The 26,738-nt window shown below is 50.8% G+C and overlaps 1 protein-coding gene across 1 annotated transcript in view; it reads left to right on the forward strand.

The window, feature by feature from the left end:
- Window positions 1-22,392: 22,392 nt before the first annotated feature.
- RBBP8NL (RBBP8 N-terminal like) overlaps window positions 22,393-26,738 on the forward strand; it is a 13,570-nt gene continuing 9,224 nt past the window's right edge. Inside the window, exons 1-5 of the mRNA XM_010012875.1 lie at window positions 22,393-22,459; window positions 23,788-23,830; window positions 24,310-24,405; window positions 24,773-24,885; window positions 25,963-26,035. Of these exons, the coding sequence (XP_010011177.1) occupies window positions 22,393-22,459; window positions 23,788-23,830; window positions 24,310-24,405; window positions 24,773-24,885; window positions 25,963-26,035 (392 nt within the window). The remainder of the gene's footprint in view (window positions 22,460-23,787; window positions 23,831-24,309; window positions 24,406-24,772; window positions 24,886-25,962; window positions 26,036-26,738) is intronic.

The following is a 26,738-nucleotide window of genomic DNA, read 5'->3' on the forward strand; positions in this document are numbered from 1 at the left end:
TATGTGCACTCCATAAATGAACGGAGTGCAAATATTTTTATTTTCCACTAAGCATCAAAATTTTGATGCATTCTCATGAGACCAAATGCACTTCTTCAAAGTACAGTTTGCCAACAGAGCAATTTGGCTGGGGTTTTCCTGGAGGAAGAGCAGTACCAGTAAAAAAGCTGGGCAAAACAGGCTGGGCACAGTGAGTACCAATCTCTGATCTTGACCCCTTCATTTCTTGGTGTTCAGGTAGAATTAATCAGGTTATTTTTGTGCTTATAAGTCCTGTAATTCCTACTCGAAAAACTAAAGGAGAAGATATTGAAGTGTCTCAAGAAGAATTATTCATGTCACTGATTCTTGGATCAGTATTTCCTAGCCTAGAGCTTAGGGCCAGGTCTTCCACTGGTGTACAGTAGCGAGGCTTGGTGGCTTGGACTGGTGCTGGGCTGATTTCCACCCATGGGGAAGCTGGCTCACCTTCTTAACTTCTAGGAGGCGTGGAGAGAGGACATACAATGCTCACTTGGAGGCTCAGGAAGTCCCAGGATGTTGAAGCTTAAAATAATAGAGCAGTGATGGATGAGGAAACTATTGCAGGTACATTTTAGAGATATTTGAAAGGTTTGAGCTATAAAAGTCCCAGGTGGCTGGATTCAGTGTAAAAAAAGACACCTGACTTTTCATGCAAAGGGATGAAAGAAGCAATACATATAAATGATATTAATGCTGTTCAAAACATCCTGGAAATACTCTTTATGTAAAATATATATGACAGTACAGATGACATAAGGTGACCTAGATGATTCAGCGCTTGGCTGCACATAAGTAATGTGGCCATCGCTATCTCTATAGCAGTAACCTCTTTATGCCATGTAATGCCATCCTGAAGATGTTTTCTATACAGTGCTTTCTATATATAAATGAAGGCTGGGACATCCAGATGCTGGATTTCATCAACACCTCTTAACAGTTTCAATGCCCCACAAAACTTGACATGAGCAGGGAGCCTCGTTAGTGTGTTTGTTGTGGCCAGTCAATGGGCTGCCAGGGCAAGTGCCTCTGCTCCTGCTTTGCCCCTTCAGACATTCTCTGTTCACACTCTCTATTTGCATTTAAGATTAAGAGCCATTTCTATCCTGCACCAACACAATGAGGGCAGGATGGGGCCTGGAGAAACTTCCTACTGCTTGGCATCAGCTCCGAAATCACTGTCTCATCAATGGAACTCTTCCAAGATGCAACGTTTAATGAATCCAAATGTTAATTAACACATGCATAAGTTCAGCAGCCCTGCCTGGATGATGGCTGGTCCCCTCTGCTCCCCTGAATTCTTCCCCTTCACATCTTCTGGCTCTCACATTCGTTACTTTCTATTTGATGATTTCATGCCTCCATTAGGCAAAAAAATTATCAGTGCTGCCCTGGTAGAAACTGCTCACAGCCATGGGCTGGAGAGCTCTGGGCTGAAAATAAAGCCCTGGGTTGACATGTACCCTCCATGGTGCATTCTGCCCACCAGCATTCACTTACCCCGCTCCTATCAGTTTGAATTTTGAGGACCCAGCATCAATCACCACAGGGAGAAGCATTTGACACCGGAGCCTCTGGGTGGGCTCAGGGTAATTGCTTTTCTTTGCTAATTAGGAAAGATTACTGAAATGATTAAGCCTTTATTTACCATCAGTGACTTGAGTTTACCAAGCCGCAGCACTGCTCTGTCTGTCCCACATGCTGGGGACTCATCCTGAGCACCAGGAGCCAGAGGAGATCTTGGGCAAGCACAGAATTGGGCTTCAAAAGGGACTTTTGGAGAAGGATGAGTGCTTACCACCCTGGCTCTCTAAAGCTCTTGAGCTGCTGATGGTGCTGCTGCAGCCGTTGTCTTTCCCGGGTTTGCCTTCAAATGCTGAGCAGAAGGGAATATGTTAAGTGTCCCAGGCACTGACAGCTAAACATACACACACCCCAGATAGCTTGTGCTCTAGATAAAGGAGAGAAAACATCTCCTTGAGAGAAAACACAGGATTTCTGCCTCTGCCATTCTTCATCCTTGTTGACTCCTGATTTCGATCTCCCAACCCACCAGGCGGGCGGCTCCAGCCACCGTCGCTGGCTTTCAGAGCCACTTTCTGCAGGGTAGAGTCGCCTTCCCTACAAACCCTGTCATCATCAAGGTCCCCTCCACAGGTTACAGGGGCAGAAACTAGTTCCCCGAGATCTTTTCTGGGGTTGTTGGGTGTCAGTGGCAGCTGCAATAGCACGTAGCACCCCCTGGACCACCCCTTGCCCCCCTTTCTCAAAGCATCTTTCTGCACTGCATGGTACAAAAGAATTACAACTGCCTTTTCTTTGGCTTAGAGAGAGGGAAGCATTTCTGGATGTAAACCAGATATTCAAACTCTTGTTTTCTGACATCCAAAGACATCCAGAGGGTTTTGTTTGGGGAGAAAGAGAGTGCTAGAGATTGAAAAGCGGTCTGCACAGGTTAACTACAGAGAAAGGTGCATGTGGGGGTTAGAGAAAAAAGCACCTTAACAATAATGTTAATTATTTAAGACTAAGTGCACTGAACGATATGCTGGGAATTTTTTGTCCATCAGACAAGAGTTTGGATCAATTTGTGCTGCCTTTGCACCGCCATCGATTTCCATTCCAGGACCATTAGTGCTGCCAGGGGGACCTGCGCATGGCTGGGAGCTGCAAGCACTGACGGAAAACTTCTGGCCTCATTTCTGCTCTTCACATAGGAAAAACCCCCAAAGCCGTGCAGCCTCTCAGAGACAGGTCCCTTTGCTGGCTCACATGTGCCACCACTTACTGGTGATGGGTGTTGGGACCTGTGGCCAGATTCTCCCATACTGAGCTTTAGGAAGCTGCTGAGTGTAAGTCATAGAATCCTAGAAAGGATTGGGAGGGACCTTAAAGCTCACCCAGTTCCAACCCCCAGCCATGGGCAGGGACACCTTCCACTAGAGCAGGTTGCTCCAAGCCCCTGTGTCCAACCTGGCCTTGAACACTGCCAGGGATGGGGCAGCCACAGCTTCTCTGGGCACCCTGTGCCAGCGCCTCAACACCCTCACGGGGAAGATATTTTTCCGAAGATCTAATCTAAATGTCTCTTGTTTCAATTTAAAGCCAGTTCCATTTGTCTTGTCACTACATGTCGTTGTCAAAAGCCCCTCTCCATGTCCCTCTTACATTGGGGCCTGCAGAGCTGTACGCAGGACTGCAGAGGGGGATCTTATGAGAGCAGAGTAAAGGGGGACAATCCCATCCCTCGATGTGCCATGCTCCTTTTGATGCAGCCTGGGACACAGTTGGCTTTCAAGTCAAGGACAGATTGGGTGAATAGGCACAAAATGTTCCACTAATGGCCAAATCCTTCTGCCAGCCCAGACTGTTGGAGGGCTGCATCTGTGCCAGCATGGGCAGACCCACTGCCTAAAATAGGCTGATGCTTGCAGGGCTCAACATTTCCAGAGGTGTCAGCATGATGCTTTGTTATGTTTGCTGGAGCAACAAAGCAGCCAGCACACAGAGATGGGGGGGAAAAGACTATTGAGAAAGGAAAGGGCTCTTCTGTATCCAGATATAGATTAATAAGTGAACCATTCATCTGATAGGGACACGAGGGAAGTTTGCAGGTATTGGGCCCCACTACAATTCAGTAACGCCACTTGGCTTTATCTCTTGCCCAAGTAACACAAACATTTATGGAATTACATTTTAAGGCCTTTAAAAGTGTATTTAGAATGTGTTTTCTTTGAAGTGTTATCTTTGCAAGCTCTCATACGCTGATAAAACCCATGTTTAGCTCACAAGCAGCGTTCAAACACTGTCGGTTCGGAGATACTTCACTCTCTTTGGCCCTGCTTTGCCCTGGTGTTTGCCACAGCCCTTTCCCAGCAGAGCCACAGTGTTTGCAGGAAAGCAGCAGTGGGAGGTCTGCTGCGGTGGGACTGATGTGGTGGGTTGATCTTTGGAGGTGGGTAACATCTTCAAGGACTGAGCGGCTCTTGCAGGGCTGTGATGCTTTAACACGAAGTCACGAGCCCTGGATTTGGGTAGACATCACAGCCGGCGAGCTCTGCTTCCCTCCCTGGGAGCCTTCAGAAGGGAAACAGTGCGGCGAAACAAATGACTTCACTCCAGGCTGGTTCCAGTTAGCATCCCTGTCCCTCCTCCCAGCCCTGCCCAGAGATGAAGATGTTGTTCAACAGCTCATCACTCACCGGCAGGCTCCGAGCAGGCAGCCAACGCGCATACCCCGAGCCTCATTCCGCAGTCAGGAGACTTGACCCAAAGCTCCTTGAGATCCATGGAAAGGCTCCAGTGGATTTCTGTGGGTCTTGGATCTCAGCAGATGTTGGCAAACTCTGCCGAAGCTAATGGGAACGTTGCTGGCAGCACAGGCTGATGGGTCAAGCGAAGGGAGAAAATTAATTCATCAACCAGGAGGATTTGTCTTCCCTTGAAGTTTCCATGGAGTTTCTTAGCAGGGTGCTCAGTAACATACCTTCGAGGGAGGAGAGATGCCACTGATGTGCCATTTTAAATACCAACAGCTCCAGATTGGCAGCGGCCCTATTGCAAATAGCTCGAGGGGGTGTAAATCTCTCTCTCCATCCCTTTTGCCCCCTTTCTACTCCTCCCCAGCTCCGAGCAGGCTGTCTCTCTCCTGACCTCCACCCTTGCCTGGAGCTGAAATCTCAGCACTGGATGCCGGCCACGCTCGCTCCAGCCCTTTTGGAGTTACTTTCATTCATTTTCTTCCCCCCAGGCATACACCCCCCACTCCAAAATCACCAGGCACCACTTGTCTGAACATATGCCGAACCTGATAAGACTTTGGCAACCAGAAGAATAAATTGCTTCAACAAAAATGAAACCCATTTTGAGGAAGGGGGAAGAGGGAATGAAGGAAAGCAAAAGCAAACGCAAAAATAATGTGCAGGCCCATGTGATCACCTGGCAGGAAGAGGCATTTGCAAATCAAAGCATAAATCATGGAGCTGGGAGCAGCCAGGCCAGGCGTGGAGGCAGGTAGCGAAGCCCTCCACCTTCAGCTTTTATTTGCACATTCATTTCTTCAAGGAGCACGGACCGGGCATTGCTTCTAAAGGGTGACAGAGAAGAACACGCTAAAATGCTTCCCAGAAAGAGTATTGCATAAAGACCGGGCTTCAGGGGACACCTGGCAGTGTATGGCTGGGATGGGTGTGCTTGTAACCCTGCAGGCAATGCAGGCAGATGTAGGGGAGAGGGAGGGTTTGCAGGAGCCTTTCCCCCGACCACCCTCATGTGCCAAGCACTCTTGCTCAGCATCTTCCCACACCAAGGTAAGGACAAGCTGGGCACAGGGACCCCGCAAAGACCTGGCTGGGAAGTCGTAATTTGGACACAGCCCTTGGCGCTGGTCAGGGGATAAAGTTGGTCCAAACAAACCACATTCCCCAAAGGAAATTCTGCACTTGGAAAAGGGAAATTCACAGAGATTTTTGCAAATACATCACATGGTGTTGCCTTTTATTTGTGCTCAGGAGGAAAGGACATCAATACATCAATCACGGGCTCGTACAGCTGGAGCTGCGGCATTGCACAACACCACTCTGCAAGTGTTACACCACGGAACAGCCCATCAGCAATGAGGCACTAGGGCAAGTCTTGCATTTTCAAAGGTTTTGGCCCTTCAAGGAGAACAGAACTTTGCTAGCACCAGCTTGGTGTACTTAGTCTGTGTAAGTACAGTGCTCATTTCAGGCCTTTTATTCTCCTGCTGGGTTTGGAGGCTATGGGAAACATCTTCCGAGGGCTTCTGCAGCCTAATTTGGCAGAGATCTACTTTTTCTTGCCTAAGAGTTGATCAGCCACCACTGCAAACTGAAGAATTAGGTTTTTCTCTGTTTTTTTCTAAAGAAACTCATTAGATAACAGGAGACCGCTGAGAAACCAGTGATGGGTTAGTGGCACTGGATTCTCCACAGCTGGCTTGACATTTGCTCTTTCCACTTCAACTAGACTCAAGAAAATCATCTCTTCCTGCCTTTTTATTGTGGTGTGATCACTTTGCCGCTGGTTTCCCATCATGGGGAAGGGGAGATAGAAACAGAGTGAGAAAAAAACCCAGCTTGGTACTTTCAGGGTTTGTATATTGGGTATTCAGGTGCTGCCCCACTGGAGATAACACATCAAGGACAACTGAGTAGAAGAGAGCAACGAAGCATCTTTCTTTCCAAGAATCTGTGCCAGAAATGAAGTTCAAAGCAAGTTTTCTTGTCTTCCAGACTGAGATATTATTGATGAATTAATTACAAAGGGATAAATGACATAGTTGTGTGTTATGGGTAAACAGTTTAAAGCCTACCCAAAAAATACAGAGCTGTCATCCTTGCCCAGTTCTTGAGAGCAGGAGCTTTTCCAGTGAAAAGCTTTGCTAATGAAGCAGTTGTGAAGAATATTTACTGCTGGAATTTCTTCGACTGACATTTGCATCTTCTGGGATTTGCCAAACTCTCTGTGCAAATGGAGCCACTTTCATGGGACTATAATTTATGGGAGGGGTTTTTCTTTCACTTCTCAGTGTCTGCTTAAAAAAAACCCAACCCCAAAAGCATTTTTGGCTCTGAAATTCACACTTAATTTTTTATTTCTTTTTGGCCCGGAAAGGAGGGAGGGGCCAGAGAAAATGGATATTGCAGGAGACAGAGCAGAGATGGAGGAGTAAGAGATAGGAAGGACTGTTAAGTGCAGTTTCTCAAAGCATGGGTCATGACCACTTAAAAGAAAGCCAAGAGGTGTTAGAGGACAGACAGAGATGGACTTAGCTCCCTTTTCTCTGCAGTCAGAAGATGAATTTTGGGCAAGCTCAGCATCCTGGTCCAGGCTGGAAGAGGGGCTGCCCAGCCATCCCCCATCCCCTGGAGGCTGTGAGGAAATGGTTCACGTTAGTGAGGAAATAGTTAATAAAGCCCTAATTGGATTAATTTTCTCACTGCAGGAAGAGGGAAAGGAAGAGGTGGAGGGGAGGTGACACCCAGAACAAGCGGCCTGTGCTGAGCCACTGCCAGCCAAGGGGTGGCATGAGGATCGATGAGCCAAAAAAGGGGCATTTTCCTGAAGTTCAAGAAGTGCTCATTTCAACAGGCTGATTCACTAGGAATTGGTGGGATTCACAACCCACCTGGTCCTCAGCATCCTCAGCACAGATCAGGCACCACACACTCTGCACACCACACAATCCAGAGCCAGGCTGGTTTATTTCAGGGCATAAAATGCTCATACATTGGGCTATTGGGAAAATCTGAGCAGCAGCAATAGGAACAGGTGAATTGAGGTGGGATCATGGAAACTTACAACGTGTTTCCTGACCAGACAAGTCGTGCCAAAGCCTGACATGGACAGCTACATTTTCATCATCCTTCGGCACTTCATTGAGATCAACTGTCATCCAGTTTGCTGATGTCTTTGTACTCTCCTGCACCTTGGAAGGCACGAGCCATGTGCTCAGGATGTTTGCAACCCAGATGGTGCAGGTTCAAGAAGGTGAAGGAAAACTGAGCCAGAGTGGGAAGGACTCATCTGCTTCTCCTTCCAGTCGAGAGGAAAATGACAGATAAAGGGCAAAGCAGCACCAGTGGGAGGAGGTCTGGCGTGCAGGCACATCTCACCAGTGCGTGTTCAGGGCTGGAGCTGGCAGCGCTGGTCAAAAGAGAAGGAAAAGAGTGGGGTTTGCAGGAAATATCCCCATTTTCTGCATGACTCTGGAAAATATTTTGTCATTTTGAGTGCTGAAAAGGTAAAAATCAGCCAGTTCCTTGATCTCCGAGTGACCAGTGCTGCTGGTTTTCAATAGCATGTTTGCCAGCACTGGGATCACTGGAGTGGCACCAGTGCTATGGTTCCATCCCTGCAGCACCCCAGCCGCCCTCCATGAGGCATCAGCTGCAGCTGCCAGGGCCATAAGTGAGCTCCATGACCCTGAACAAGTTGCTCTGATCTCTCAATCTGGCAACTTCTGCATCTGCAGAGGGGGATAATGATATTTACCCACTTCAGAGCAAAGAGCCAGGTGATCTACTGGAGAGTGGGGCTGCGTAAGCACCACACGTTTACCTGCTCTCATCATTTACTTGGAGTCTCCACAGCCACATCTCGTGCAGGTGGGTTCTTTGATTCAGTAAAGACCTGTCCCAAAAAGCACTGGTATCCTTACATCAAGCATCCCTTCTAGAAACAACCTTTCCCTGCCTGCAGTGCTGCTGTGTCAGTGCGAAGGTCTCAGGTCCAGGAAGTGATACCCTTTGCTGTGGGTCTAAATGTTTAGAGGTTTTCCAAAGTTCATCCTCTGCCTTGGTTGTTTTGCTTCCATTCACTAATCGTGACAGAAGACTTGCAAGCAGGTAACTCCTGGTTTTGAAATGAGTGAGGTGACTTGAAGAAGCCAAGTTACACTCTCCAGGAGCAGATGGAAGGAGGAAACCCCATTTAAAAACTGTGTTTACTTACCCGTGCCATAGTATACTTTCACTGGCTGCCCTTCTCCCAGCTGATCTGGTTTCATACCTTTTAGTAGTGGAAACTAAAAGTAGGTAATGCCTTTAAACAAGGTTTTTCCAAGCAGATTTCTGAGTCCTCTAGGGCTGACGCAGCTGCCTCTCACCTGCACCCCATGTCACCTAGTGCCACCCCGTACAAATCCGGGTGAAATGGTGCATCCACAGTGCACTAAGGCAGGATACCTTTGTTATTTAGTGTTGTTTAAGTACTTACAACACCACCTATAAACAACTGGTTTAGCTTGACCTCTCGTTATCCCATTTTTACAGGGCTTTTCCATTATTGCAAGGAGGGAAAAGCAATCTCCTCGCCCCGGTCTTCCAGGAGATGATGCGTCCATCCCTCTGGTCCAGCATCCAGCGCTGCCCGTACAGCCGGGAGCCCCTCCAGGTCCGCGGGCAGACGGATGCTGCCCCAGGCAAGACCCGGAGCCGTGCCCTGCGCAGCCAGCTGCAGGCAACGGCGGCGTTTCGGGAGCCATCGAGCAGCCTCTGGTGGATGCTGCCTGCTATATGTGCTGCGGGAGCCTGGAGCCTGCCCGCTGAGGGATGGGGTGGTTGGGGCCTGGGAAAACTTCATTCTCTCATTGCAACCCTGCCTGGTTGCACTTATTAAGCCCCCTTTATGGTTTTGCCTTTGTTTCTGCAGTGTCCTGACAAAATGATGCATCTACTTGTTCTTGCTGCAGGGAGCTCCGGGCATCAGCAATGAGGATTGCAAGCCTGGAAAAACGTTTCTGCACTGAGATGATGGTTAGTAAGAGCGAAACAGAGGTGGTAGGAAACTGTACATGGGCATTTTTTTAAGCTGGATCTCCAATCTGAGATCACCAAGGACATGTGGAGCTCTGCTCCCTAATTGCACTGTCTGCCCTGCTGAATCTGCACTGGTAGGTCCTGATTTCAGCCTATTTTCAGCCTGTAACAGGGATAAGGACTGTGCTTCTTGAAGAAAGGCAGCTTGTTGGCAGGGCAAGTGGAGGATAGAGAATGTGACCTTGCCTTGTACCTAAATGGAAGTAAGGATGGACAAGAAAACTTTGTGCTGGGGCACCCTTTGTGCAGGGCAACACAACCAAGAGCAGCAGTGGGTGCTCCTACTGCTCATCCTGCCCTGGAGCTGGCAAACACTTCTGGCTCCTTGTGTCAGTCTGGGTTTCTATTTCGCTTTATTTGGCCTCAAAACACTCACCAGAATGGCAACAGGACCCTGTGGAGCTATGTGAGCAGGCAGGGAGCTGCAGGGCCACCAGCTCCCAGCCTGCTGCAGGTGATGTTGGCCCCAGCATCACTGACGTGATCCCTGCAGCTGGCACCAGCGATGTACCCTCAAATTAGGCATTGGGCTCTGCTCCCTGCTTGCCTGATGTGTCTTTTAGTGACTGCTAATGATGTAGGGATGCTTTTGTCAGGGCCCCAAAGGTGTTAATGGGCTTTAACAGCCATGGGCAGCCTCACCTGGAGCCTCTACCCACATTATTTGCCCTGCAGCCCGTTTCAGCACAGCACGGGGCTGCCCCTTCCTGTCCCAGCGATGCTGTAGGATGCTGGTCTCCAGCTCTGCCCATGCCACCACGAACTCGTCTGGTGAACTGTGCTCTTGGACGAACTTGCTTGTGATCCCCATGTCTGCCCGACTCATTGCTCAGGTACTGCAGCCCAGCCCATGGTAAGGATCCCTCCTGGGTGTCTTTAATCCTCTTCAGTGAGGATAAATAATGTGCTTTCTCCCATGAAATAGGATTTTTCCCCCTTCTATTGAAAGCTGTGGAGTAAAAGATAAGCTGTATCCATAATAGATGGGGTTTTTTTTGTGACCAGCCTTCCTTGAAAGCCTAACTCGCTCTTACCCTCTGATTTTGGGCAAGGTTTGGGGTCTGCTCTGGACACCTGCCCCGGCAAACACCCTCCTCCAGCTTTCTAACAAGCTCACAGCACTTTCCCGGCAGCACATGCCTGTAGTGATTGGGGGGGGGGGGGGGATGTTTTTGCCCTGAGTCCAGCTACTGATCATTCTCTTCAGAGGCTGATATGTTTTGGCAGCAGCCTCTGACAGCTCCATCTCTGAATTGGATCGCTTTTTTCTCAGATGCAATTATCCCATGGCCCCTTATCCCGTGCTGCCCATCACAGCCCCAGTGCTGCAGGGCCCATGCAGTGATGCTTTGCTCTCTTGCTGATTTTCCAGTTGCAGACATCTGCCTCAGTCTTCATCAAATACCTCCAGGTTGCATTAGTGGGTTTGTGTTTCTTTGCTTAGAAGATTTTTCTTTTTCTTCTAGAAAAAGGGCTTTTATTTTAAGTTCCCAATTGTCAAGAAACTGGTGTAAAGAAAGATCTTCTGGGTTTTCAGTCTAGAAGCAGAGCAGTCTTTGGTATAATCCTGGCTCCTGTGAGCAGTCTGTGTGATCTCCAGTAGACAAGGTAGAGAATATTTCAATACGCATCACTTTCCTCTCCCCAGAAATGTCCATTCTGCCTTTTTGTGGACCAGCACAGCATTTCCAGGCAGCTGCTCCTGCCTTGGGTCTCTTCACTCCTCACAAGCAGCCACTACATCCAAGCTTTCCTTTTAGCGTTTCCCTTCCCAAAGCTCCTGTGGGAGATGCTGCAGATAGAGCAGCTGCTGAGCCATTGGAGGCAGGCATGGTGGTGGTACCCCCATGGGTTGTGCCACACATCCCACTGCTGCTGCTCGGAGGCCTGGCTGCTGTGGGTTATCTCCCCAAGCTCTGCACCTCCCTGTTACCCCACTGCCACTCCCATGATATCACCTGGCTGGTCTGAGCAAGGTTCTTCCATGTAGTTGCCATTAATTCCACCACCGCAAACATCTGCCTGAGGTGCTGGACCATATCGAGCAACCCATCTCTATTTGCCATATCCTCAGTAAAACTAAAAGCCCAAAAGGAAAGAGAAGATTAACCAAGAGGCCAAGAGCTTCTCTTTACCCACTGCAGGTGGCTCGTGAGAAGCCTTGGATGGAAAATACCCCCCAGCCCCATGCTGTGTCCCTCTTGCAAATGAACGAGCCAGGAATTCCGTGCATGTAAAGCAACCACCAAACAGTCCCTACAGGTCTGCCGAGGACCACTGCTCACCAAGCACTGCTTGTTTACCTGCCGCCCATTTCCATAGCAAGGGCGTGCAGCAGCATTCCTGGGAGCCCCAGCTGCTCCCTGCCTGCCCAACCTGTCCGTGTGTGGGGAACAAAGCTCAAAGCCATTGTTTGGCGGCATTGCTGCAGATGGATGCTGTGATTGCTGCAGGGAAACGCTGCCAAGGATGCTCAGAGCTCTGCTGGGCTTTCCTAAGGAGCCAGCTCAGCAGCTGGGGTGTAAATCAGTGTGGTGGTATTGCTGCTGCTGGATGGATGTGACTTTACACCAGCTGAGGGTCTGAGCTGTTGGTTGGGGACCAGGCTCTGGGGATGTGCAGCACAGGAGGACTCAGAAAAGGACCTAAGCCTCCACACTCCAAATCCCCTTCCACAGGAGTGATCCCTACCCACTGGCCCTGGAAATCTCACATGGAAACCACCCTCCCAACTTACGTGTCCTATTAAGCAACACGGACGCGTCCCTCCCGAGCGGAGCCGTGCTCAGAGGTGGCTGTGCCAGCACAGCAGGGCTCTGTGCTCACCGGGCAGCTCCTGGCCAAGCAGGATGTGCTGTCTGGGTCTCAGATACGTAGGCAACAACTGCTTAGTGCTTTCTATTTGTGCTGTGCTGATGGTGAGTGAATGCATCTCTTGGTTTTGCGGCCCCTGCATGCGGGGGAAGGCTGTTCCTGCTCAGCCTGGGCAGGGGAATTGGTGCCAGCATGTTCCTGGGGGATGCTGAAAGAGCTGCACTTCAAAGGCTCAGGACATGTCCACGTTGCCTTCAGCTCCTCCAGCCCACGGTTCCGGGTGGAAGCTGCTTGTGTCAGCAGCTGGAGCTGGGACGCAATCCCAGGCTGAGCCAGGGATCAGCACAACTCACCCAGCCTTTCCCCACTGGTCCCCAAAGCGTCCCCCACTGCTGCCAAGTGCTCCCAAGAGACATTCCAGGACCACGGGCTTTCATCCTGCACTTGCAAATAGCCATTCGTGTTAACTTGGGCATGTTGCTTCCCCTCTCCTGAGCTGTTGCACACCCTGGGCCGTGCTGCTCTGATTTAGTAGGATGCTGCTGCTGTCACATTTGATTTTTCTCTTCCTCTCTGAAAGAACCAAGTTATATAAAACAGAAAAAATTCTCATCTTAATGGTGAATGAATTATTTTATAGGGTCTGTTTGCTAATGTGATTGACTTCAACCAACAGCACAGGTTGAGCTGTAATTATGGGAAAACAATCAAATCTCTATCTGGGTTCACACCATACTGGTCTTGCCACTTTTTCGTATTATAGCAGAACCTGTTGGGCAGCTTTAGCTAAGCTGAGCCTCCTTTCTGCTGCTGGGGCAAAGAAAAGCAAACCAGTAGAGCCAGTCAGACTGCAGAGAAAAATTATGGCTTATTGTCTGTGCAAGTTCACCCACACTGCTCACTCCTGTCTCCGGTGTCCCAGATGACCGTCTTGATCACTACTTAACTGAGCAGAGGAGCCGAGGGAGAGACACAGAGACAGGCTTCCAATGTGAGTATTGTGCCTGCACTGATTTCTATCTGTCCCCTGGCACCCTGGGCAGTGTTACAGAGCTGGGAAGGGAGCTGGCTGGAGCCTTGCGTGGGGAATTGTCCAAAATCCACACAGCAGCCCGCCGGGGCGAGCTGTCACTTGGTGTTGGCAGCCGGAGCCTGGTCCAGTTCCCATCTAATGGGCTGAGGCTGTTGTATGACAGGTTTTTTGCTTGCTTTTCTATCCCCTCTTGGAATTTGAGGAGAGAACCTGGATTTTCCCAGCAGTCGGGGAGCCGATGGCTGGTTGCAAAGCAGCAGCTCTGCTTCTCTGGGTGTGCGGGGTTGGATGGGAAAGGAGCTGAGCGGTGCAGCCGCTGCCCAGCCGGGACCCCGGGGCTCTTCTCTAACAAAATCTTTTCCTCTGGCATTTTCCACTTGAGCATGAAAGGTAATGAGATATCACCTGAGTCTGAGATGCAAAGAAATAACATCCAGTTCTAGCTCGGGGAAAGTGCAATAGCTGCGTGAGGGTCAGAGCAGTTTGTGGGTGTCAGGGGTTATGTAAGTACCAGGGAGTCCAGGTGCATTTGCATGTAGAGAGCAGGGACCAGAGGCAGCAAACACCAAAGCTTGGTCTGAGCAAGCATTTGGGCTGTGTGATAGCCACGGTGTGAGCAGAGCCGGGTCTGGGGATGCTTTGGGATGCACAGTGGGAGCGCAGGGGCTGGTGGCAGTGCCTGTCCTGGGCAGGCAGCACTGCTCACCCCAACCTTGTTGACCACATCTCAGTTGCAGGGCTAAGAAATTTGCTCCCTTTTTCCCTCTTAGGCAGCTGGGAGCTGGATTGCAGTGACCTCTGCTAGCTGAGCAAGGTGACTCTCTGCCCCCTCTGCTTTAGACCCTCTGTCCCCACTGGGACATCCTGCTGGTGCTCTTCTGGGGCATGTGGATGTGCTCCCTGTGGGCAGTGAAGATATTCAGCAATGCTGGAGCTTGCTGGGGCTTCCACACACACCAGAGGTGTGATGCTACTGGGAGCTGTGATCCCTCTTCCCTACTTTAGATCTGTGTTGAAGGAAGTGATGGTGGGATTGCTGCAGGGAGGAGCTGTGTCCACAGACACTGCCTCCCTCCACAGGGATTTTGTTGCTGTGGGTTGAATCTTCCCCATTGCCTGCTCGTTGTTGCCTCTGCTGTGACACTCACATGATGGGAAATGCCCTGAAAGCACTTGAAGGGGAGGTGACCACAGATCCTCCCATAGCTTCAGTGGAGGACATGGGACACAGATGCATGGTATTGACTCAAAATCCATCCTGGGCAGCAAAGTGTCCCCAACACCAATGTGTCACCAAGCATTTGGGACAAGCAGAGATGCCTCATCCCATAAAAATGCCTGAATGTGGTTGTCCCATTTGTTGGACAGCACAGTGTGGAGCTGAGTTGGTAGGAGAAGACCCTTCCATGACACTGCAGCAGAGCAGAAGCCCAGGCAGAGCAGAGATGCTCTGGAGAGGGTCAAGTCACCGCTTGGTCTGGGTGAGATGTAGAATGAGGCCAGCAGGGGTCTGTGCAGTCAGGTTTGGAAGCATGGTCCTGTGAAAACCTGTGGAAGAAGCAGGTATTTCCCAAATATGGCACCTCCCGTTGAGCTTTGCCCTGGATCCGCTCGGGAGCGGTGAGAGGGTGCACATGTCCCAGCTAGCCTGCAAGTATGTGATGTGTTAGGGGATGTGCTCGGGAGTGGACTCGCTCTGCTTGGCAGATGTGCCTGCAGCTGGCTGGACTGATGTGTGGCTGTGAGGAAGGCAAAGACACACTGGGTAAGTTTTGCTTCCAAATTAGAGGCTTTGGGCACTTTCCCTCTCCAGAAGCAGGAGGTGAGAGCTCCCCCCTGTTTCAACATGAGCAGCAGAAATTCCCAAAGGATGGAGATTTGGTGGGATTAATCCTTGGCATCTTTTGTCAAAGCTTCTCCAGGGCTTTTGGAGGCAGCTCGTTTGTTCGAGCTGCCCAGCATCATGAGTACATTCCCATACCACCTCGGTGATGGGAACCTGGCTCCCAAACCTCACCAGGAGCAGATGTTGAAGCTGGGAAGAGAAAGCATCCACGCCTTCTGCCCTGCTTGTGCTTGACCTGTGGAGGCCCCAGCTGCATGATGCCTGAAACCCTGTCATTGCTCAAATTGCCCAAAACAAACCCTGAAAGCAGAGAAGCAGCGTTGGAGATGTGCTCCATCACTGCCTTAGAAAAGCCACATGGGATGTATGGGGAAACCCAAAGCGGGAATACTTGCCCAAGACTGGAGCAGCAAACATGGCACATAGGGAGCAGATCCCTGGGAATGAAAGGGTCCCTCACAGCCCCCCAACCTTCTCTCACCCCAAACCCAGCACCACCATGGTCCCAGCAGCTTGCACCCACTGATGGCCAAGGGGACCATGGCCCATGTTGATGTCCTGTGGGTGGCGGGGTTTGTTTTGCACAATAATAGCAAACACATAATGATGTTGCCCCAGATCTTAAATATGTAGAGCCTTTCCTGCAGCTCCTGCTGTTATAAGAGAGAAATATTTACTGACCACCAAGACTTCAGCCTTACATTGGTGGATAAAAGCCTGATGTGGTCTAGCAGCCCCCTGAAAGCTGGGGCATCCCCACTGGGACAGCCCTTTGGAAGGGGGTCCCAGCCATGTGGTTCAGCTTTTGAACCTTCAACACCAGAGGCTCTACACTGCCCTGGCCATGGGGATAGGGCCAGCTCCAGCACCCTGAGGTCCTGTGAGCTTCCATGGAGGAGAAGTGCTACAGGTTGTCCCACCCCCATCCTGCTGACCTGGTTCAACCAGTGGAGCCCAAGCACTCGGGATGGTTTTGCAGGACTTGCTGGCACATTGCCCCTTTTTTAAATGGTGCTGAAGAGAAAAGCTGATTCAGTTAAAAGAATTCATCACCTGCACCATATCCAGGGGAGAGAGATTTATTCCTTTCATTTGCATGGACATTAGCTTCACTCGGGATGCCCACACACACAAACCTCACCACAGGAGCAGGGGGATCAGTTTATATGAGCATGATTATGACGGGTCTTCATGCCCTTCACCCCACACAAGACCTGCTTGTCCGTGCAGGACCAGGAAAGATGGATTCTCCATCTGCCGGGAGCAGCATGGGCTCCAAGCGTGCTGCTGTTGAGGTCCTTTGCCATGGAGGGGGAGACAGAGAGACTGGGATGCTCTCTAGATACCATTTATGAAGACAGGCTGAGAAAGTTGGGGCTGTTCAGCCTGGAGAAGAGAAGGCTGTGAGCTGGCATCAGAGCAGCTTCCAGTATCTGAAGGGGGCCTACAAGGATGCTGGAGAGGGACTCTTCATCAGGGGCTGTAGAGATAGGACAAAACGTGACGAGTTCAAATTTAGACAGGGGAAGTTAGATATAAGGAAGAAGTTCTTTACTATGAGGGTGGTGAGGCACTGGAACCCAGAGAAGTGGTAAATGCTCCATCCCTGGCAGTGTTCAAGGTCAGGTTGGACAGAGCCTTGGGTGACATGGTGTAGTTTGAGGCGTCCCTGCTCATGGCAGGGGGTTGGAACTGGATGATCTTACGGTCCTTTCAAACCCAAACCATTCTATGATTCTATGTGCAGCATAACGGGATCCCAGGGGAAGCATGGGGTGATATCTCCATCTCTCGGAGCTTCCCAGGGTATTTCCCACCCGCTCACCCCAGCTGAGGGCTCTGGGGACAGGGGAGGTGGTGGGACCGCGCTGGGTGGAGGCAGCAGCCACGCGCCTCCGCGCTCGACGGGGCCTTGAGCTATTCCCTGAGCCTCACCACTTCTCAATTAAAACACCTGAAAAACGCGATAGTGCTTCATTACCCGCTTCCCAGAGCATCCTGAGGTGTTCATTAAGTGATGTTTATAGGAGCTGTGGTTACCCCAAGATGCACAGGCAGATAGGTGGTTACTTTTAATCATCTTCCAAATCCTCGTGCAGGCACACAGACCTGCTCACAGTGCCAGCTGAAGCCCACCGCCCTCCGGGGAGCATCAGGGCATGGCTGGTGGGTCCAAATGCCATTCTTTCTTGAGTAGGGAGCAGGACAAGTGTTTACTGCTAACCTGATCTGGGAGCAGGACAAAGCCTCCCTCCTAGCTGGGGATGGTGCAAGAAGAGATCCCTTAACTGCTCACCCCGCTACATAAAAGCCAAAGTCCAGTTCCTGGGAACATTCAGGTATTACAGAGGACCAACTTCTTCAGTGATCCTGCAAGCCCAGGGCAGTAAAGCCTCTCTGGCAGGAGGAGGGATGTCCCTGTTCGCAGGGGACATTGGGTCACCTCCTCAGCTAAGGGCTCTCAAGCAGAAATACCGGTAACGGAAGAAAAATCCCCGTTGCTTTGTGATTGTGGTTAGAGAAGCAGAAGCTGCCTCCAATGGGCTGGGGTACCAGAGAAATTGAGCTGCTGGTTTTGTGATAGCTGAGGCTGTGCTGTATTATGACAACGTAGACTTTATAGGGTTGACTGAAGTAAATAGGTGTGCAGGTTGGGACTTGAGGCTGGAGCTTCATCTTGGAGGATTCACTCTTGTTCTCCTTCCCCTGCAACAGGGCATGTCTGCACAGACGTGGGCAGGGGCAGCATCTCCCTGGTGCTGCTGCTCCTATTTGGCTTGTTCAGGGGGCTATGACCAGCACTGGTCACCAGCAAAGCCCCAAAGCATTGGGATGGGGGCATTGGATGGGATCCCCATCCTAAGCCCAGCAGAGGCGACCCTGGCTCAGGGTATCTGCAGCAAGGGCTTACTGCAAACCTGCCCTAACCTGGCAGAGCAGCACAGAGCAGCTGTTCTGCTTTGGGGAGGCTTTTCGGGTTGTGCAAGGTGGAAGAAGGCACCAAATCCTTCTCCCTGGCGAGGCAAGAGCCAAAGCTGCTCCTCTTGTCTCACCCGTTGGGGGGGAGGAGGTTTGCAACCTGCCAGCCCCTGTCCAACACCTGGACACAAAACCAGTGTGGTGGAGAGGAGAGCAAGGGCCAGGCTCCATTTTAGCACAGCTTGTGTCATGGAAAGTCACATAAATAAATAAATGCCCGGCCAAAGAAAAAAGCTTCAACACACAAACAAACCCGTCTCCAATCTGCCAAGCACACAGTACATCAGCAAAGCGGATCAGCTGCCAGCCCCTGTCCAACACCTGCACACAAAACCAGTGTGGTGGAGAGGAGAGCAAGGGCCAGGCTCCATTTTAGCACAGCTTGTGTCATGGAAAGTCACATAAATAAATAAATGCCCGGCCAAAGAAAAAAGCTTCAACACACAAACAAACCCGTCTCCAATCTGCCAAGCACACAGTACATCAGCAAAGCGGATCAGCTTCATGCTGCCCTGTGCAATACTCCTGGCACTGCAGATTTTCCACGAGTGATCAGGCAGCTTTTCCGAGTATAAATTCAATTTATAATTCTAAAATTAGAGCAGGAACATCGCAGGGGAGCCAAGAAAAGAAACTTTGGCTGTTCAAAGCAGCCCTGCCTGGCAATCGCCCAGTGAAAGGTATATTACATAAATCCAGCCTGAAGCTGAACAACTCCAGCGCTGCTGATGGGGAATATCTGGTTGTAAATCCATGAAAGCTTCTCTGATCCGATGGTGTGAGAACTTCAGAGTCCTGCCATTTTTAACTTCTTTTTATTATTAACAAGTTAAGCTCATTTGGGTAATGAGGTGCTTTATTCTTCTGAAAGGAAGCAGTGCTGAGTGTGGGGATGTGCTGTGGCTCGCTCTAACAGTGCTGGGGAGGGTAAAGAGAGGCCAGAAATCCCCTGGGACCAGGGGACAGGGCATGGCTGTGCTGTCAGAGCCAGCTGTCCAGGTCTACCCCTTCCCAATCCTCCTCACATGGGCTAGAAAATAACCTCCCTGTTTTCCTTTCCCCAGCTGCAGTCAGGAGCATCCCATCCTGAGGAGCGATGCCATCAGTATCCAGGCGATGCCGAGGACTCTCCCAGCCCCATGTGTGAGAGCCAACGTGCCAGGGACCTGCACCCTGACCTGGATTCCTTATCCCACCCTGAGCTGAGCATCAGGGGATGCTGAGAGCAGGTGAGCAAAGCCACAGCCATCAGCAACCGCGCTGCCCTGGGGGCTTGGGCTTTCCAACCCCACCAGATCTAGGGGCTGGATGAGGTGTTTTCCTTTGGTCCCCAACACTGGGGCTCCGTTTGCAGAGGGCACCCGTCACTTTGAAATACACCGTGTCCCACTGCGGGGCTGCATCTGGCACTGCAGGGTGTATATTACAGTGACAGCTCTGGAAAGGGCTCAGGGCTGTAAATGAAACCCCTGTCTCGGGGAGCGAGCTCCACACTGAGGGACTCTGTGGTCTGATCTTCACCTATAAATCTCCCTCAATAAATCCTCTCAAGCAGGGTGGAGGAGTAGGGGGCTGTGGCTTCGCATCTTGGCCAGTCTGGGTGAGACGGGAGCAAAGCTGAAACCCTTGGATTGCCCAGGCTGTCTGGGGGGTTGCTCTGTGCAGTAAAAGGCTGAATCCTGGGAACAGATGCATCGAGAGTGATGCTCATGCAACATCTCCATAACCATGTGTGTGCACAGACTGGAGGCCTAAAGTGCTCTCCAGATTTGCTGCAGAGTAGCAGTCCCAGCAGGCAGGGATGGATGCTGGCAATCTCAAAAAGCATCAAACAGCAAAAGCTTTTCTCCTCTGATCAGATCCCCAACAGGTCACAGATCCCACTGACCTGGGGGTTCTGAGGAACAGGAAATCAGGAGTGGGCCCAGTCTTGGCAGCACAGCAGGGAGGCCTAAAGTGCTCTCCAGATTTGCTGCAGAGTAGCAGTCCCAGCAGGCAGGGATGGATGCTGGCAATCTCAAAAAGCATCAAACAGCAAAAGCTTTTCTCCTCTGATCAGATCCCCAACAGGTCACAGATCCCACTGACCTGGGGGTTCTGAGGAACAGGAAATCAGGAGTGGGCCCAGTCTTGGCAGCACAGCAGCCATACCCGCACCCCAGCCCCAAATCCTGATGTGCCAGGCTCTGCCCGCAGCACTGAGTCACAGCAGCAGGGATCCAGAACTGGCCCCCAGCTCCCACGCTGCTCCTGCGCCCTCTGCTCCCACCGCATCCAAGCCCAGCCCTGCCTCCATGGACCACAGGCTGGCACAAGCCCCAGGCTGGACGTCACCTTCCCAGGATGTCCCAGCCAGAGCATTCTGTCCCAGAATCCTGGGTGCTGTTCAGCCCTCCAAGCCAGCAGCACCAAGGTGGGCAGGGGCTGATCCGGCACCACTGAGCACCGTAGGGAGCCCAAGCGGCTGCTGCTGGCTCTGCTCCCAGCTGCCATCCTTTTCCAGTTTACAGCACTGAGGAATGCAATGGGAATTCGTGCCTGAGCACTTCAAAGCCTTCCCAGTGAGGTTGCAGCCCTATGATGGCAGTGGTGGGTCTCACAACCTCCCATCAGCCCTGGGGAGATGCTTTGCCCAGGACAGAGCTGAATTTAGGATTCAGTGATCCCAGGAAGTGCTCCCCATTAACATCAGGGCTTTGGGTTTTCATTTGGAGTAGAGCTGGGTATTATTTCCCCTGCTCTGCTATAAAATATGGAGCTGAGCAGCAGAGATCCCAATCCCATTTCACAGTCCTGAGCCCCACAAGCCACAACAAGCCTCACCATGCCTCGGGTAGCTTTTACTTGCTGCAAGAGATCACCCAGCCCTGGGGAAGGGGGGTTATGCCCAGGGAAGTGAGAACAATGACTATTTTTCAATCATCTCCCCATAGAGATTTCCCCAATCTCTGCTCCTTTTGTACCAGATTTGCTCAGAAGGCAAACGAAATGCCTTGGAGACAGTTTGTGTGGCACCGATCCCCGCGTGCCGGGAGCGCACAAGCCGAGCTCGCTGCTGCTGCTCGCCGGCGCGTGCCTCATTTCGTTTGAAAATCAGATGCTTTAGGGGAAAGTTTCTTCTTCCAGCTCTGCGTGCCCACATCTTGCATATGCAGGTGATCCGGCACACCTCTGCTCTGCATGCAGATAAAGGCACAGGCAAGGAGCTGGGCGGTGAGCAGGCTGGAGCACAGCAGAAACCTCCCCGTGCTGCCGTGGGGCTGTAAAACCCAGGTCCCAGCCTGGCCTTTCACCTCCAAACAACGGAGGGGATGTTTTCTTCTTGGTCATCTCCGCATGGTTGAAGGCTTAGTGTTCTGGGATCAGGATTGCGGGCTATGACTCAATAACCCAGTGTGACTTCTGGGGGAGAAGGTCCCATGTGGCAATGCTGAATGACCTCATGTGGAAGTCCCTCTTCTCCCAGCATGGTTTTGGGTTTGGGCAAGGCTTTGCTGACCTGCTGGGGTGGGCAGGGAGGTTACATACCCCTCCTGCCCAAACCCCAGAGGACACTCCATGATGCTCTGCAGGGATGCTTGGACATACACCCCTCCCTGGTGCCACGGTGGTCCAGAAGGAACCTTGTCCCATGGCTATTTTGGGGGATCTGAGACTCCCTGAGGTTTTGGCTGATGGAAAGGAAAGAGTTTATCCCAATATCAGGATCCCAGGGAGGAATGAGGTCATCAGTGATGTAATGAGCTTTCTCATCTGCAAAGTTTCCACTTTCTATCCCTGCTAGTAACTTCAAAATCTATGAGATTAGGGCAAAAATCTTAAAATCAGGGAAAAAATTCTTTAAAAAAATCTTGAAATTAGGGCAAAAATCTTAAAAACCAACCACTTCACTTTCATGCTGTTTGTTTACCTCCTGCCTTTCCCAGCTTGCTGAACTGGAGCCGTTGTGGGTTTCTCTCCACCTCTCCTTGGGTTTGGGGGTGTTTTCAACCAAAAAAGGAAAAAGCAAGGGGTTTTAGGGAAAAGGGAGGAAAAGCCTGACTGGAAAAGCTGGTCTTTCAGTTCTCCCATTTCTCCAAGCCGTCCCTCTCTGCTTTACCTGTGTCCCCAGCCTGGGGCTGAGGCAGGGTGGACAAAAATGTGTCCCCCGGATGAGCCTCCTGGTTTGTCTGTGGTTTAGCAAATGATTTCACTTTCTGTATCTGGGCTTTGTCCCGTTCCTAAGACTTTGCAGAACACCACAAACACAAGATACTTCTCTTTTTTCGGGGCTTTTTCTTTCTGTTTTAGGCTGAAATCTGGCTAATTTGAAACAAAAGGACATCTCCTCCCTGGAAGCAGCTCAGCACAGCCTGAACATGACCACGGAGAGTTTTGCAGAGTTCCTGAATAAGCTTAAGGAAATCCATGAGAAAGAGGTCCAAGGTAAGGAGGCACTAGAAGTCTTAGTGAAAACGACAAAGGTCCATTTCTTTGTAATGCCACCTTGATCTGTTTGGTTTCAAATAACTTGAAGGGAGGAGGAGCGGGTGTGGATTAGGGAGCTTTGGGAATTAGGGCTCAGCAAGCATCATCCATGCAGATGAATGGATGGATGGATGGATGGATGGATGGATACGGACACAAGGTGACAGCCTGGTCCTCAGAGGAGCACACCCTCCATAGCACTTTCGTGTCTTCAGTGAGGTTCACTGAGAAAACCAGTAACTTTTTGGACAATGAGGAGGAGCAGAAAAGAGAGTCATTCCTGCATCCGATGCTTCTGGAGAGCAAGCCATGGAGGTGATCAGTCCCTTCAGGGATCCCACTTGCTCCAAGCATTAATGACAGGGGATTTGGCTCCTTTCCTGCTCCTGCTGCCATCTGTGATAAAGGTGACTTGGGAGGTTTGCAGAAGCAACATGCACATCTGCTGGGCATCTTCTTCAAGTGACGTGGGTTGGAGCCTATTTGGATACTGTGGGATGAAAGGGAAAGTGGAAAATGCAATAATCTATAAGACAGAAGCAGCAGGAGTATGAGGCTGTGTTAAAGAAAACCTTAGAGTCAGCTTGGATAGTTTATTCCTCTAGGGAATAAATTATTCCTCAGGCCATACATTATTTAAATAAGAACCATTAAGTTAAGCAACCAAATGCCAAATCCAATTGTTATCCTATTAGAATAATTCCCAGTATCGATATTATGAACAAAACAACAGCGCTTTTGGAGGATTCTGCCTTATGAATTCATTCTTCTCTTGTGTAATTTCAAGCCATGTGAGAGTTAGAGGAAACTGTTGAGCAATTTAAACCACGTGTTTACGTCTACTTTGCATAAAATGGGTTTGACAAGCTGTAACGTCTGCAGATCCATCAGCGAAAGATGAGCTTGTTCAGCTGTAAATATCCTTCAAGATGCTTGCAGGCCTGAGAGGTATGAAGTATTGCCCACCTGGGAAGTGCGTGCTGTAACGAGAAACGAGGAGAAACAAAACAGAAACAGACTTTTTGGAGGTGGGAGGGAAATGCAGACTCTTTAAATAGTGGAAATACAAAATGTGCTCGCATTTTGCACCACTTTTCCTGCTATGTTAAACTGTGATACGGTTTAACACAAGCAACGTGTTATTCCTTCTCAGAAAGAAGGTTTGTGAATTGATGAGTTTTCTGCAAAGCTAGCGTGCTCCTGATGTTCCAACACTGCATTTTGTTCCAGAGTGCTGGGGAATGGGCAATAAATACCCATGTGTCTGTCTCTGTTCTTCATTCCAGGTCTGCAGAGCAAGCTGGCGGAGCTGATGACAGAGAAGTGCCGGTGAGCAATGCTGTGTCTGCACTACCCACAGTGGGACAGGGGTGGGGAGGAGGTTCTGCTGCTTCCTTTTCAGAGCTCCCAGACATTCCTCCGAGGCTGCTTGATCCATAGAGCAGGTTTTTCCTTTCGGGCTCTGCCAAATCCAAACCTTCTTGGTGATTTTCACCATGCACGGGCAGGGCTTGGGCTCAGCCCACCCTCAGTTTGCCTTCTCACAGACAAGAGATGCTCATGCCAGCGGGTGCTTGCTCTCTTGCAAAGCAATAAACTGGGAATGAAGCAAGCTCCCAGGATGGCATCCAGGTTCTAACACATTTGTTTCTCCTCCTGATACACAAGCGAAAGCAATTCAGCCACACTGGTGTGAGCAGCATGGTGGGCTGAGGGCAGAAACCCTTCCCCTTGGTAAGGGGATAAAGGCACAGATTTGGGTGAGAAATCCAATCACTCTCTTTTCTTTGCTCTGTTTCTTCTATTAGCGATGCTCAGAGAATTGAAGAGTTGTTTGCTAAAAATCACCAGTTAAGGGAACAACAGAAGGTCCTTAAAGAAAACGTGAAGGTGTTAGAAAACAGGTAAGATTTATTTTTCAATAGGGTGTTGTCCGGTAGCAGCGAGTGCACCCTCCTGAGGCAAGGGTTTCGGGATAACTGTCTTTCCAGAAGCAGGATTTAGCACCTGAACTTCTTTTTTGCTCATACTTGGCTGCTGGGAGAGCTGGAGAAGCCCAGGAATGCAGAGAGGAGCTGTCCTAAGCTGATGGTGGTGGGACTGGACCTGGTGGGGTGGAAAAGCCAGGGCTGAGCTGCACGGATGATAACCCCTTGCACCAATTCTGGGTGCAGGGCTGGGTGTTCACGCTTCCCCACGGGAAGAGCAGGAGCTTATTTCCCTCATGGGAATGATGTGGTAACAAGCTACTGTCCATGGGTTTTCCTCCAGGCTGCGAGCAGGTCTCTGTGACAGATGCATGGTCACCCAGGAGCTGGCCAAAAAGAAGCAGAATGAGTATGAGACCTCCCATTTCCAGAGCCTGCAGCACATCTTCATCCTCAGTATGTACAACCACCTGCCATAAGCTCAGTTTGGGCTGAGTTTTGCTCAGTTAATGCCTCTCCCAGATATTTTGCATGTAAACCCTCATGGTGACAGGGCATTCAGGAAGGATTTGGGGATGGGAACAAGGGAGGGAGCCAGTGGAAGTGTTGAGGCCTCAAAAATCAGATCTGAGCAGGACTGCAGATGCAGCCCATGTTCCCCCCCGGCAGAGGTAACCACTCACATGAAGTGGCAGAGCTGGGGGATTGCAGCCCTCTGCACCCCCAGCATGATGAGATGCTCACACCAAAAGCAGCCCCAGGCTGGCCGGGCCGTGTCAGCCGCCTGGACAAAGATGCATTTGACACTGCAGGAGCAGCACTCTGGTCAAGACAGGAAAGTCACAGCAGCAGCTCAGCGTGGATAAAGGGGAATCAAGCGTGAGGAATATTCTCCTCAGCCTTTGGCAGAGCTCCCAGCACCGCTCAGGCCCTGGGGATCTGGCTGGCCTAGGGAGGGTCATGGGGGTAAAGGAGATAAGGCAGGAAGGAGGGACAGAGAGGTGTCTGCAGCCCTTGGGTTATCTCCCCTGTTATGCCATTGCTCCAAAGTGATGTTTTCAAGTGGAGCAAACCAAGGTAGCAGCTTACCCTGCCTGAGAGCTGCCTCCTCACTGCAGCACCCAGCTAGCGGGTGTCACAGCTCCTTCTGGCCCTCATCTGATCCCCCCTGAGGCCCTCAGTGGTCCCCTAAAGCAGCACCCTCTCATGGGAGGCAACCGTGGTGCTCACAAGCAGGGTGCTGGCTGCGTCCATCCCGCTGTCCCACAGCCGCTATCCGTCTGTGTCATGCTCTCCTCCAAGCTGGACGAGCTGCAAAGCAGCACCCCTAGTCCTGACCAAACCCAGCTCGGGAAGATATTCCCTTTTATCCCCTAGCCTTTGGGATATTTTCAGCGAAGGCAGGAAATCTGGCGTCCCTTCAGACCCTGGTGCCACTTCCTTCTCCTCATCCCCATGCACCCAGCAAGCTGCGAGGAGCATCACCTCCTTCCGTGCAGTGCCTGAATCCAGGCACAACTTGTGTCCCTGCAGCTAACGAGATGAACCGCCTGCGGGAAGAGAACAAAACGCTCAAGGAAGAACTGAAGAGGCTCCGGAGCCTGGAGTAAGTGTTCACCTGGGTTCCATTCATTGTGAGGGGTGTTGGTAAGGACAGGGACACCCCCGCAGCTGAGCAGGGCTACATCCAGACCATGGCATCCTCAGGGATGTTTTAGCATCTTATTACTATGAATTCCTGTAGGTGTTAGACCCTGAAACAGCCAGAATGATCATATCGCATCATCACAGAGTGGTTTGGGTTGGAAAGGACCTTAAGATCATCCAGTTCCAACCTCCCTGCCATGGGCAGGGACACCTCACACTAGACCATGTCACCCAAGGCTCTGTCCAACCTGGCCTTGAACACTGCCAGGGATGGGGCATTTACCACTATCTTTGGCAACCTGTTCCAGTACCTCAGCACCCTCACTGTGAAGAACTTCTTCCTTATATCTAACCTGAACTTCCCCTGTTTAAGTCTGAGCCCACTGCTCCTTTGTCCTATCACTACAATCCCTGATGAAGAGATCTCTAAATCCTTGTTGTTCTTTGCTTCCCTGTTCGCCTGCATCCAAGGATTCAGTTTTTGGGAAACAAGAGTATTGGACACCCCTCCACGGGGAACCGCTCATGGGAAGCAAAGCCCTGGGCTGCTCACCTTGGCCACGGATCTCAGCCTGGGCTTTCATGGCTTTCCTATGGCACCAGCTCTGCTCCAGCAGCAGCCAGAGGGGGCCTGCAGGAAGCAGGTTGTGTCTGAGGGAAAG

The sequence above is a fragment of the Nestor notabilis genome, unplaced genomic scaffold, assembly GCF_000696875.1.
Source record: "Nestor notabilis isolate BGI_N333 unplaced genomic scaffold, ASM69687v1 scaffold5974, whole genome shotgun sequence".
NCBI lineage: Eukaryota > Metazoa > Chordata > Aves > Psittaciformes > Psittacidae > Nestor > Nestor notabilis.